The 14453-nt window shown below is 42.5% G+C and overlaps 1 protein-coding gene across 7 annotated transcripts in view; it reads left to right on the forward strand.

The window, feature by feature from the left end:
- LOC133404755 (stromal interaction molecule 1-like) overlaps positions 1-14453 on the forward strand; it is a 30807-nt gene that overhangs the window by 3440 nt on the left and 12914 nt on the right. For all 7 annotated transcript variants that reach the window (XM_061680975.1, XM_061680978.1, XM_061680977.1 and 4 more), the window contains exons 3-7: positions 4252-4382; positions 5336-5450; positions 7585-7696; positions 7877-7992; positions 11233-11410. In XM_061680975.1, the coding sequence (XP_061536959.1) occupies positions 4252-4382; positions 5336-5450; positions 7585-7696; positions 7877-7992; positions 11233-11410 (652 nt within the window). The remainder of the gene's footprint in view (positions 1-4251; positions 4383-5335; positions 5451-7584; positions 7697-7876; positions 7993-11232; positions 11411-14453) is intronic.

The following is a 14453-nucleotide window of genomic DNA, read 5'->3' on the forward strand; positions in this document are numbered from 1 at the left end:
AGCTAGACTAGAACTCTGAGTGCAACTTTGTGCAGGTTCTATATGTGGCCCGGCTGAGAATAGCCCGGCCGGGCCCGCATTCTCCAGCGAGCATCGAAACGCTTAATCAGACAGGAAGCAATTGAACTAATGGCCGCCGCTGCTGTTTATCATTGCTAGAGTTACAGCGACGCGAAGATTCCCAATGAATTACTTAACACCAACACGGTGTACACCTGCAGTATGTAATTCAAGCCATAAGAATAGACCTTTTCACCATGATGTCACACAAACTACTGGGTGGGAATAGACTGCGCGTACGAAACCCTTCCATGTCGTTTGACCGAGGCAGCGCCATTGAGACAACAGGGGAACTAGCTTGAATGATGATGTATAGTTTGAAAGTGTGACGTGTCAGTGGAAAAGATGTCATGTGAGGCGAATAGCTTGGAAAGTAGATGGAACGCCGGCTATAATTTTTACATTTCAGCTAATACGATGATTCAAAAATCAATGTGGAGGAAATTCAGACATAGTTAACATGATCATTGAGGCGCTGCCAATTACATGACTTTTGTGTTGCTCGGATTAGTGGCACGGACCTGTTCTTCTGACACAGAAATTGAGAGCTGGCAGGCTAGCCATTTTTGCTACCCAAAGACAACCCAACCAAACTCCTTCGACAGACCTGGAGAAAAATGTCTTTTAAAACCCAATGGAGGTGGTTTGCTTCCCAGTCTGGCCCTTTGGAAGTAGCTCCTAACGGCACCAGACAAATTCTTTTTATTTCTTCATTTTTAAGGACATGAGAAGATTCTAAACCTTTTAGGGTATATGTGGTGGTGGAACCCCAAAAACAAAAAGCCTTTGTCATCATTTTCAGCTCCGGTCAGCGATGCTCACTCACTTTCTGCTACTCTGAAGTACCCGCCAACCTTTTGTTTACATACATTATGAAATGGTCCATAGAAACGGGTGTGTCAAAAGGTGCCGCCAGGGCAAAAACCTGCAGCTGTTTGAGCTGCAATGTGGCCAAGGTTATTTTTTTTCCTTTTTTCTTTTTGCCATCATGATTGCATCATACAGTGCACAATGTTGTTCAACGCCAAGGTGTAAAAATAATAGACTGTATTTCCTCTTTCCTCTTATTTTCTCACTCAACTGTAGAGCGTACCAGGCAACCCCTCCCCTCCTCCTCTAAGATAGCGACTCGATACAAAAAGGCACACCGCAATGCTCATTTGAAAAATTGCAGGAAGTTAAACTAATTTGCCAATCTTCGGCAAGATGAGAAGTACGTCACGGGCGTGGTGCATGTCATCCATTTATTATGTTAATTGTATTTGTAATAGTTTGGCTTGTTAGGAAACAAACGAGGCAGGCAAGATGAAATGTACCGTAACGGCTTGGGTATTTTCTTTTTAGGAAAGAACATCAATAGTTTGTCTTCTGTTTAGGAAACGGACAATGCAGACAAGTGCAACAATAACAGTTTGAGCAATTGAAGTTATTACACGACAAAAAGAACAACGGTGGGCAACACGGTGAAGTAGCGGTTGGCACGTCTGCCTCACAGTCAGAGGGATTTTCTCTGGGGTCTTCTTTTTCCTTCCACATTCCAAAGACGTGCACGTTAAGTAAGTTCAGTGAAGACTCTAAATAAATAAAATAAAGCGTCCGTACGAGGCGCAGGGTTTTGTTTTTTTATTTATTTATTTTTTATTGAAGTAGATGATGGGTACCCACTCTCACATTGAGCTTTGCTTTCTTTTGGATTTCGGAGGAGCGGTAGCTGCTCAGGCAGTTTAGTTGGCAATGTATGGCATGTGGTCTTCACTGCCAGTGGCTTGCGTAACAGGAGCTCTTTATAATAAAAAAATACAAATAAAAAAGCAGGTCAACTGGTTTGTAAATCTCTTATCTGCTCGTCAGAGGTTTGGAAGGCAAATGATGGGGGGAAAAAAGGCTGAGTCGCCGGTGAAGCAACCTGTTGGCTGCATTTTCTTTTCTGGGGGGGGGGAGGGGTGTCATCACCCTCCCAGCTCTCAAGGCTCAAACGCAAAATCTTTCAGTAACAAATGGTTGACAAAATGTTAAAGGACTTTCTGTTCAGTCTCTTGTACGACTTGTCATAAGAGCTCCTGTGAATAAAGAGCACACTAGTTGGTATGTGGAAATCACACTGGCAATTATTATGTAGTCTAGTCACACTGTCAAATGTATATCAACCAATACACAAAAAAGCATGCGGTACATAAATGTTCTTTATTTCTCAATGGCTGTATCAAATGTCAAGGCAGGCCATGCTCAATGAGGTCATGCGTATGCTACTGCAAATAGTGTATATAATGTGGTAACTACAGTGTGTTTCTGGAAAAAGATCACATCCACTGTCAAGAAAAGACCACATATAGTCTTAAAGAAGAAAAAAAAAACCCCTCACAACAAAACGGCGATGGTGTATAACACAATCTCTCGAGTCAAACACAATCCATTGAGGGATTTTGGCATATACTGTATTGTGTCGTGACTCACACAACAGTGCCTACTTTGTTTTCCGAAAAATATCCCGGCCCCTGTCCTGTGAAGACCACATGTCTTCTGATTTTGTGTGGTTTCTTAAAAGGGAAACAACTCAAAGTGGAGATATACAGCGGAGTCTCGAAAGAGGAACTCAATGTGCTCGGATATGGCAGCATTCACAGCATTTTAATGTAATGCAATAATACAATGTATTCTTCGTTTTCTAAAAAAGGTCCCAGTCAGCTTCCAGTGAAGACCGTCTGGCTATATCTTCTAATTTTGTGTGTTTTTGTAACAAGAAAACAACTCAAAATGGAGATACATTGGAGACTGTGAAATTGAACACATTCTATTCCGGGATTAAGGCATTTACTGTATTTTAACATAACTATGACACCAACAACGTCTTCCTGTTTAATGTTTTTTTTTCTTAAAAAGAAACAACAAAATGGAGATGCAGTGGAATTTGTAAGGGTCATTTCCCTTTTCATGGAAATTTTTTTTTTTTTTTTTTTTTTTACCGTAAGAAATAATCAGTTCTAGGTCGTACTGTTGCCATCATAAAACCTTTTAACTATACTGCGCAGGGGATCGCGTGTGTGTGTGTGTGTGTGTGTGTGTGTGTGTGCGTGCGTCTGTCTGTCTAAAGTTGAAAAAGATGTTAACAGCTGTAAATTGTTAAAATAAAATTTAAAAAGTCATTTGGCTAACCCTAAAGCTTTATGGACTTCTGTAAATAATTTCAGCAAAAAAAAAAAAAAAAGCCAAAGGAGTAAAACCTACAACAAGTAATTTGTCTAATGCTCGCTGAACTGAAGAGAGGTCAAATTATGTAGAGGTCAGTTTTTTGCGACATTACGCGCACATTTGTTCCGATGGTTGTATTTTTCCAACTTCAGTTATGTCCCACTTCAGATGTTCCACTGTGCAAGCTTCAAAAATGTAGAAAAGAGTTTTAGCAGCAGTGCATATCAGTCAGCCTGCGTTGTCATAAACTCACACAGAAACCCGACTGTTTGCTACACTTCACAAAGCCTAACATCTGTTGTTCATTCCAAATACGGTTTCCTATATGCGGAAGAATTTATCAGTGAGTCTTCAGGAAGGAGGAAGCAGGCGTGAAAGGGAAGGAGTTGTCGGGGAGGAGACCTGAGTCACTCGATAAGGCCGCACTGACAGATTGGTCAATTATTCGATTGCATCGTCATCTGTCTTTCATGAGAACGAGCCCATGCCAATATTTCAAGTATTTCAAATCACAATGGGAAAATGTGTTATGGTCATGAAAAGGTTGAACTATTTGGCCAGAATTCCAAACGGTATGTTTAGCGAAACACAACACAGCTTAACTCCAAAAGAACCGCATGATGGAGAGAATTATGAACCGTTCCAAATACAAGTCAGCGTGAGCACAAAACCTTCGGGCTTACGCTAGAAAGTAAAACATGTCCATAAAAGCACCTGAGGTTTATTTGCGGTTAATCAGGGGCTCGTAAATTAGTGGCAAGTGTGTACTGAGTCCCAATTGACATGAATCTGAATCGGATTGGTTAATTCTGAACACAGCACATGATCTCAGTTGTTTATTTTTACTTAACCTCTCAAAAACTTGTTTTTTCCTCAATTGACTTGTACAAGACAGTTCACATTGGAACAAGGGGGGTGTAGACGTTTTCTATCCATGATACGGCATGCATAAAAACAGCTTTTTCACGTATGGTGACATTGCGAGCATGTTGTCTGCGGCAGATTTCTGTCGCATCGACGGGACGCTGTGCCGGGACGAAAACCCCGTCCTCAGCTTCGAGGCCATCCGCAGCATCCACAAGCAGATGGACGACGACAAGAACGGCAACGTGGACGTGGTGGAGACGGACGGGGTAGGTGGCGCCGGACGTAAATGCCGTCGATTCACTCCGCCCTCTGGAATCTGATTTGTCATCAAGGGGGTCAATTAGTAACGTCATTCCTCTGCCTGTGGAGGATTTCTCATTTGTGCTGTCCGCTGCGCTTTCTCCGGTAGTAGTTTCTGTCAATCATTAGCGTCATGTACACAAGGATGACCCACATTGCTAGTCGTACACTGCAACACAGAGCAACACGGTTTATATTTCTTACCTCTCCTGTTTTGTCGTTTACTGTCTTCAAGTTAAGGAAGCCAAAAGTAGTTTTTTTTGTTTGTTTGTTTGTTGTATTATGCTTCAGGTTGGAGGCTGAAAATTAAAAAAAAAAGGTTCCTAATTGTCCATAGAACGTGTTTGTGACATGCTTTAGTCTAAATAGCCCAAGGATCATGAATTATTTCTAGTTTTGCTGAAATTAGCCCATTTTGAGTGCCGGAGGTAGCGCCCGTAATTTCAAAAGGGAGAGTTGATTTTAATTATTAGTGATTTGAGTTACGGAATGAATTAAAACTGGTAAGTCATGGTACCACTGTATATACAGTGTATATAAGTTACTCTTCGTCTATGGTGGTAGCCACTTAATTAAATGGCTACAGTTTCACTTGAGGGGTTTATTTGTTGTGGTTGTGGATGATTAAACAACAAGGAAGTCTTGTTAAGCATCACTTGACAACACGAGTAGTCATTGGCAACGAGCGCACATGTTTTTATGCATGTTAACTTGCCCTATATAAAAAGTAGCACTGAACCTTCGCTGTTGGTCCGGCTCATTAACGGCTTGACGTGATTGTGTAATTGTGTTTGAGCGCTCTTTTGATTCTATCCATTTTTACGCCTTTCTCCGCGTGTCAAAAAACATTGTCACAGCTCAAGTAACACAAAAGGAGCCTTTTGTCACGTATTGAACTGTGAATGTGCTCATCCGGTAGTTCCTGAGGGAGGACTTGAACTACCATGACCCCAAGGCCAAGCACAACAGCTTCCACGGGGACGACCAGTTCATCAGCGTGGAGGATCTGTGGAATGCATGGAAGGGATCTGAAGGTACCACTTTGAATGTTGGACTCCTTGACTTGTTCGAAATTCTTTGAAATGTAGAGACTTGAGATGGAGGGGGAACTAAGAGGATTTTAGATAGGCTTAGTTGCGTCCTTAGAGGTTTCTTGTTCCAGTTCTCGTCTATTCACTTCCTATCTCTCTCACAGATTGATATTTTGCTATCTATAGGTATATGTTTGAGTGAAGCGAACATTGTGTATTTATTATGTAAACTACAGATAACATAGAGCACAAATTCCAAATACAAATATTAACATTTAAAGCATTTATTTGAAGAAAATGAAAATCGATAAAAAATATCAGCATACCAAAAAAGTACTAGTATTTATTTATTGAGGGGGGGGGGGGCCTCAAGCTGTCTGTGACTAGGTAGTTTAAACTTGTACTTAACTTTCCAGGGGTCTGCCATTTAGTTTCCATGTGATTGTCCTCAATGTTATAATGCGTGAAAATTGTGAAAATTAACAGTCAAGTAAGTGGTTTTTTTAGCTGCCTATGTCTGTAAGTGAGCCCTTCTAAATGTTGCCGGGTTTAAATGATTCGGCTAATTTACCAAAGACAGATGTTGTATTTATTTTTTTGTTGTTGAAGTGAGGGGAGGCCCTTTATTTAGTCACACCGTAGCCTTGCCTGTCAATGACGTGTGGATTTTTTTCTTTTGCTATTCGTGGCAGGGCTCGGTCCCTATCCCCTGTGGGAACACTGTATGTACGCCATATATATTTTTTTTGTGCACGTGAAGTGAATAATTCGTGACTCAGGCAATCTGCTACTTGACCTTCACTTGGTACTGGTCGAGGCGCCCTATCTTCCGGCGTGTCGAGCAAAGAGCAGCACACTCGGCAGCATCCTCCAGCCTGTCGTCGCCAAAAACCGAAACGCGCGCTGTTGCCAACCGCTCCCCCCCCCCCCCCCCCCCCCGGCGCTCGTCTGGTCGGGCGTTCATGTGGCGCGCCGTATCTAGCTATCGCGCCTTTCGCACCTTTTCTGTCAGCTGCCTTTTCTCACACTTGTAGGGCACTCGCACATATTGACTTTGCGCCAGCAGCTGCGGAGCTAGTTAGGTTACACCCCTCTCCACTCCACCCCACCCCCAACCCGTCACCCCACCCCCCCTTCAACTCTCCTCCCCTGCTTCACTGTTATGACACCGGATAGCTCGTTTGGGAGACAGCCTGGATGCTAACGTTACGGGCACGGTCTGGCTACAACGCAAAGTAAGCCTTAATTTTGTAGCCAAAGTTAGCCAACTACTCAGTGGTGCAGTTCAGTTCAGCGCATCCCCCTCGATTTTCTGTGGCAATGTTCTCAAGCTTTTTACACCAAGTACCACTTACAAAAAAAATACTTTGCTCTCTACATACTCCCATCATGACCAACAACAAAATATGGTAGTGTAGTAGGCCCAAAAAGTTTTACTACCAAAAAGTACATTGTAAGCCACTGTAACATTATGCACAATTTGAACATTAACACAACGCTTAAATATAGGGATGTAAAACACTGTACTGAAATAATGCTTCAGTTAAGTTGTATTGCACGTAAGTTACATAAAATGTGTACCCAAGTAAATGTTTTAAAACAAGCAGTTCTTAAATATGTATTTATTGGCCCGATAACATTCAGGAATTCCCTCATGAGCTTGTAAAGTAAATTCTTTTTCTAAATGCATTATACATGTTTGAGGATAATTACTGAAAACATGGCAAAGACTGAGAACTATGTAATACTCAGTTGTGGAGCTATAGTCTTAAACTTTATCATTTATTTTTTAACCATTTCAGTTTAACTAATTTTATTGGAGCAGGGCTAGAATGGCGCCCAGTGATGCACATTGGCGTTGGGCATGAGTCCTCCTTCCCCGAATATATAGGAACTTGAACGCCTGTACTCGGATCAATGGTTGTCTGGTGCAATTGCAAGTTAATTATTTAGTGTCACCATGACACCACGATTTGTATACAAGCATTAAAAGGTCAACATTCCATAATCTGAACCCTGTGAACCATGTAAAGTCACAATGAGAGCTGTTTCTAATGTTTAATCTTTAGCCCAAGCTACATTGAGAGGAAAATCCACTAACTGAGGTAATGGCCTTGTTCCTTCTCGCTGTCCTCAGTGTATAACTGGACTGTGGACGAGGTGGTGGAATGGCTCATCACCTACGTGGAGCTGCCGCAGTACATGGAGGCCTTCCGCAAGATGAGTTTTAACGGTAGCGCCATGCCCAGGTGAGGCCGCCGATTTGTAATAAAAAATGTTTTGTACGAACCTGTTTGTAAAGCGCTAATTCTTCATTCCAAACTGTGTGATGTCTAGTGCGTTTCCCGCTTTGTGAGGGTTATTGAACGGAATCCAGCGTGTGCTTGCCTCTCACCTTGACTTCCTCCCCCGTGTCTGTTCTCTCTCAGGCTGGCCGTGAAGAACGCCACTCTGACACACTCCATCCTCAAGATTCTGGACCGTAGCCACATTCAAAAGCTGCAGCTCAAATCGCTGGACACCGTGCTGTTCGGAGCACCCCTCAGTAAGTGCCATCGGATTTTATGTTATTTTTTCTCAGTATGTGATTTTTCTAATGAGTTCCACATACTTGTTGTTGGCTTCAAAAAAGCTGAGAACAAAGGTGGAGTCACTTTTTTTCTAAAATTGTGTAATGTTGGTGGACTCTGGTGAATTTTCCCCTCTGTTGTCATATGGACGCAAAATCAACTGTGGCTCTTACCAATTTATTTAACGCAGAACTTGTAAATTCAAACACCCAAAATGTCATACAAAAACCTTGCGTGATAAACTAGCTAATGTTATCCGCTAGCACTAACCACTTGCTAACTGCCCACACAGGGGAGATTATGGGATAGCTCTGCTGCACTGGCGATACTCTAAAGGCCGCTTTATCCTCCAGCGCTCGCGGAGCCGACAGCGCCCGCATTGCATCACATGACCGACACATTGGCCCCTGCAGCCCCTATGCGTCACTTGACGCGCACACGACAAAAATTGTTGCTGTGCGTAGAATTCCGTGGAGGTCCTCTCTCGTGATTGATCCGTTTTAGTCACATGCTCTGATGACGTACTCTGCTTTCCCCTTGGTTCCACATTCCACCTACGCTGCCACCGCCTTGATCAATTTTGCAGCATAATTGAACGTATCATCTGGTCATCTAGGTCCATTTGTTCTAGCAGACACTGTTCCACGGTCGCCGTTGTTGTTGCTTTGTTCCTTGCACCGGAAAGGAAAATAAAAAAAGGCTACCGGAAATGGCCAAAACATGCGGCGGAAACTCCACCCTGTGGTGTCTTAGCCAATACTAGCCGTAGCGACACCCCCGAATTGGAGGAGAACTGCAGTACATTTTCACAACTGTGCGCGTGGCTTGCGCTCAAGTATAAAGGCAAACTGCACGCGGGATAGCCGCAGTGACGTCAGCGCGGTCGTCGTCCCCTGCGCGAGTATAGAGAAACCTTAAAAAGCTGCGTGGGAAACCAGGAAACGTTCAGGGTGTCGTTATGTTGGTTTTATCTGACCAGATAATCTGACCATGTGACCAGCCAGGGACACGCATCGTGACACTGGCTGGCCTACATTATCGACTCGATGCTCTGCGTGGGGGCACAGCGTGGAAGGGGAGTCTGCTCGTGGCATGTGTCACCGTGGCTTTCGCCAGCAAGGAAGACTCAAGCGAGCGACGTCTGGCTTTGACAGCCTCTCCAAGCAGTCGCGCTCCCTCTGACTGTGGCTCCCTAAGCGGCACAGCAGCATTTTAAGACACGCACACAATGAGGGCCGGCCAACATTACGCAATTTAGCGCACCCATTTGAAGCGCATCCGTTGCATATCACCGATTACACAATGGCAGATATCACGCTTGCATGCTGGATAAAAGCTAGCCTGCTGTGTCATGTAGGCTCAGTTTAGTGGTGTACAGTGACTCCACGTTTTCATCATGGGGGATATGATTCCAGACCCAACGACATGTTTTAAATACATTTAAACTTACTTTTTTTTTTTTTTTTTAAACGCATTGTAAACTTATTTGAAAATGTACTCTTTCAAACTCGGATCTTCTTACCGTGACGCAGACGTGTTAAACACTACTCCCCACGCTGCCTCCCATTGGTGTTTTTATAGTGTAATAATTCTGATTGTTTGAACTGTTACTCTTGCACTTGTTGGTCTCCGTTTCCTAAAAAGAAGACAAACTAACTATAAAGAAAAAAAATCTAATAACATTGAGCTTTCCTTAAAAAAGACCGGCTATTGATGTTGTGCTTTCCTGAAAAGAAAATATTTAAGCTGTTATGTTTTAGTAAATATTTGTTGCAGTTGTCTGCATTATTTGTTCCCTAAAATGAAGACTATAAATTTTTAATTATGTTCGATACCACCTTTTTTTCAGACCGATACAAGAACGAGTATCTAAACTTGAATACTCACAAATACCACTACTACTTTTGATACATAACATTTTAATTAACACATTAACAGATAATTGTAAACGAGGACCTTTCTTTCTTTCTGACGCACATGATGATTCGCTGATGTTCCACATCACCACAGTGTAATGCCAACTACTGGCAAGGAGGACTTACATACTCCATGTCAGAAGTATCGGTGGCTGTTATCGGCAGCCTTCACGATTCCCCAATACCTAGAAATACGATACTGATACCTGGCGTCAGTACTCGGCCTTCCCTATTATTGATGTTGCACTTTCTTAAAAAGAAAAGATTCACATAGTTGCAGATTAGTAAATACATTTGTGTTTACATTGCAATTACAAAAGGTTTTTGTATTCTAACCATATAAAAGAAGTGCCACATAGATAAAATGTACTTTAATATGACAGGGTCCATGCCTCAGCCCAACTCGCTGCTGAGCACGCACACACAAAGATTTGCCATTGCAAATATTGAACAGCTTTAACATTTAAGTTTGTTGGCCCAACCATATTCTGAGCAAATTGGGGAGGGGGAAAAAATCACTCGGAACACACTCCACACCACAAGATAATCATTCAGGAATCACAAAGGAGAGATAATGTTCAAATAAAGCCTGATTGTCGGCGGTAGGCCGCGGATAGCGAAAATCCTTGACTAATTGACGTTCCCCCTAAAGGGGTTTGTAATTGTCTATAAATGTCATAAGAAGCGGCAAAGGACCACTTTTGTCTAAATGAAGCGCCTCACTTCACTTTGGTCAAACAGAATTGAGCACTACTAAGCTGATTTCCTTCCACTTCCTCAGGTGTAGAACTTGTCTTGATGAGTTCTCCCCCGCGCTCACAAGTAAGATGGCTCAGTGTCAAACAAGAGCTGTGCAGTTGCATTTCAATTCAGGGTGTGTTTGAACTTCTCTCGAATACTGAAGAGAGACACATTTACTCGTAAACCTCCTCAACTACCCATTCGAGCGACTTCAGGAAGGAACTTTTGTGCAAGAAAACTACCTGTGTGCACATTTGTACAAAATGACACAAAATAGCGAAGAGACGTCCTTCAGAGTTGTGCTGTCGGTCTTGCAAGCAGGTCGCAACCTGATCTCAGGCCTCGCCCAAATATTTGTATTCTATTACTTTGAATATTTTATCACCTGTACTTGCAAGTTCCTCAGGGGAATGTACTCAATATTATGGTATTTGGTCAGAATGAGAAAATTTGCGACCTGATGTAGAAAAAATAAATAAATAATAATTTTAAAAAAAATATTTGAAATGGTAATAAAATAAGAAAAAAAAAAAACACTTTACCTTTTGCATCTCGGAGTGAACAGACACAACCACCTGAAGGACTTCATGCTAGTGGTGTCCATCGTAATCGGAATGGGTGGTTGCTGGTTCGCGTACATCCAGAACCGCTACTCCAAGGATCACATGAAGAAGATGATGAAGGACCTGGAGGGCCTGCAGAGGGCTGAGCAAAGTCTGCACGACCTCCAACAAAAGTAAGTGTTTGTTGCCCCCCCCCCCAAAAGTTGACCCTTGTACTCGAGGTTAAGCATGATGTGTCACAATTTCACCTTTGACACACCTTTCTTTTTATGTACATATAGCTCGACATCAGTAATTCTCAGAGTATGGTACGTGGGCTCCCTTCCAGTGGTACGCACCGAGAATCGCTGCCCAAGTACTCTTCAGTTGTATTTAACTTTTAAGTTTAATACGCTTGCACTTAAAGTCCCTGTGAAGTGAAAATAAAAACATTTATAAATTTGACACACTGCAGGGAAGAGTGTTAGTAAAGAGCCTGCTATTTTTCTTTTTTAAGTGCCAAATATATGAAATCAGGCTTCAAAATGGTGAAAAACCGAGATGTTCTTTCAGCTGTCAGACACTGTGGGCATGGAGGCTGAATGCACTGAAATCACACCCCGCATAACTTTCACCTGTCACTCATATGCTTGTACGACTCTCCTATGGCCACACATCCCTATATGTTTGGGCAGCGAAACTATATCTGCTGAAAGCCTCTGGTGGCTGGAATATAGCCCACCGAGTCGTCGCGGGGCTTTTTTTCACGCTGTGACAAGCGGTGCGAGCCACCAGTTAGCTCACGGGCTCCATCCTTTATTAATTCTAAATTCAAGCAGAAATCTTACTCGGAATCTTGAGGTTTCCTCACGATCCTGCTGACTAACAGAGAAATAATTAAAAACCTCTCGGAAATAATATCCCGTAACCGGCAGAGGTTGTTTTAATGAGTGTTGAAGCTGGTTCGTCAGCTCTCAACAACCAGCCAGTCCAGTAGAGTTGCTATCCTTTTATGACTGTATAGCAGTTAGTTGTCCTTAAAAATTGCAATTTGAACACATCCTATCCTCTCCTTTGCTTCGTTTGTAGACCGTCTGACTTCAGTGATTCCTCATATTTATAGATCCCAGCATCGCAGTGCGTTGATAAGATAAAATAGTCTGAATGAGCCATTTCAGGGCACGCAGCGAGCGGCATCGCAGCGTAGGTGATTGAAGAAACTATTTTTGGGCCCGCTAATACGACAAGGAATGCTCACAATGTCCTCCCGAGCGTGTGCACAGTCTCTTCTTGTTCCTTTCAAGGATACGCTAACACATTGATCTCCCGCAGCGCTCTGTTTGAGCTTTTAGCGTTTGTTCGTGGGGCGAGATGCACTTGAGGCCACAGACCAGCAAGGCTTTCCATCTCTGCTGGCCTAAACACTATCACAAACACTGATCTACTTTTGCAAACTAAATTCTAATATTTGTTGCATGAAGTTATGAATGTATTCCCCACAGTCTAGTCACGTAATTGCGTCGACTATTTTTTGGTCCAATCAGATATCAGCCTGTATTTGCTACCTACCGTGTTGGTGAAATCTGTCCAGCCTTCAATATCTGTAGTGCTGGCTGATGTAACTTAAACTATATGGGCAATGGGAGTGTTTCTTTAACCAATCAGATTTCAAAATTCGTTTTAGCCAATTTGGACTAGCGAAACATGTTTTTAAGTAATCTGCAAACATGAATACATTATAATCAGCATCTCGGGTGAGTATGAAATTTATTTTTTTTTGTCGTCATGTTAGTACATAAATATTGATTGTAGTACTGCTCCAGATGGTGTACGTGGCACAGTTGTGTGCTGTTATATTCTGTTTTTGTCTAGCATTGGTTGTTTTTGATGCATGGACATGATAGTGGTGTTATTAAGAGGTGGATTAAGTCTGGTAAATCCAGCTACCAAATGCACGGCCTGCTACTGGTATTGAATTACTCTATAGGCCTGTTCTGTCGGTATATTAGTGTTGGCCATTATCATAATCCAAGAATGAGGACAGGAATAAAAATCAAACAATTCAAGTACACATCGCCACGTAGTTTGTCACCGTCCGTTTGTGTGTATGTTCACATTTGCATGTGTATTTTCAAGGAATTTGTGACTGAGGTCTTGTTTGATTATTTCCGTAACTTCCGTCAGCAACTGCAACCGCTGATTTGGCATGTAGCCTGATACAAGTCAACTGAGCTGGTGAGCGATCGCTGATCACATCTGTGGACCTCAAATTACCTTGTTAAACTAAAGGAAATGCTGGGCATTTTGAGAGAGGTTATGTAGATGTACGTTTTCACCAGGACACACGTGCTTGCAAAAATTTGGAAGTTTTCTAGGATGTTGACGCCCCCGTAAAGGCGATTCTTTTGGAGAATACAGAAAAATATTATTTCAAGCTGCTAGCAGGGATGAACGGGCCTTCTCTTCTCCTTTTTCACAGCAGTTTCTTAATATGATCATCGAACCTTGACAGCGTGCTCTGCCCACAATTTAGCCGAGCTGTCGAGAATTTCTGCTTCTGATTGGGGCTCGTGGCTGAGTTCTTGGAATTTGTTCAAAATGGTGTCTTCAAACTCAAATGGGTGACTTGCTGTTCAATTTAGGGCATTTTTGGTGTGTCCTGTTATGAGAGACGTCCACCAATGTCGTGTTGATCAGTCAAACATGTTAATTGCTAATTATTTTCAAACGGAGGGAACTATGAATGAAGTGAGTGTTGCGGGCCCAGTCCCTCGCTCAAAACCCAGAAATGCACTTCCAGCAGTGTGTGAAAGCTTATATCAAACTTAAACAAGCTCACAGGCTCATTTTGACTGATGTGATGCTTAAAGGAGTCAACATTTTGTAATTTTGATGGCATGGGACCTTTAAAGGCCTTTGTTGGTGGGACTTTATTTTATTTTTTAGATTTTATTAGATTATTATTATTTTTTTTTAATGGGACTAAAACGAGTTAATGGAATTTCAATTCATTTCAATGGGGACAGTAAGTCAAGGAAGTTACCACTGCATTTAATTTGTTTTACTTGATGTTACTTACTGGGTCAACCAAGGGAATTTTACAGTTCCTTGAAGTGAGGCAGGGTAGCTACAGCAAGTTCACCGCTTCGTCCTGATCCCTGCCGTCAGCTGCTCTCTTTTCATACGCGCCAACCCGGCCCGGGCCAAGGCCACTTGATACTGCCGCGTCACTGTAGG

Source organism: Phycodurus eques, chromosome 7, assembly GCF_024500275.1.
Source record: "Phycodurus eques isolate BA_2022a chromosome 7, UOR_Pequ_1.1, whole genome shotgun sequence".
Lineage (NCBI taxonomy): Eukaryota > Metazoa > Chordata > Actinopteri > Syngnathiformes > Syngnathidae > Phycodurus > Phycodurus eques.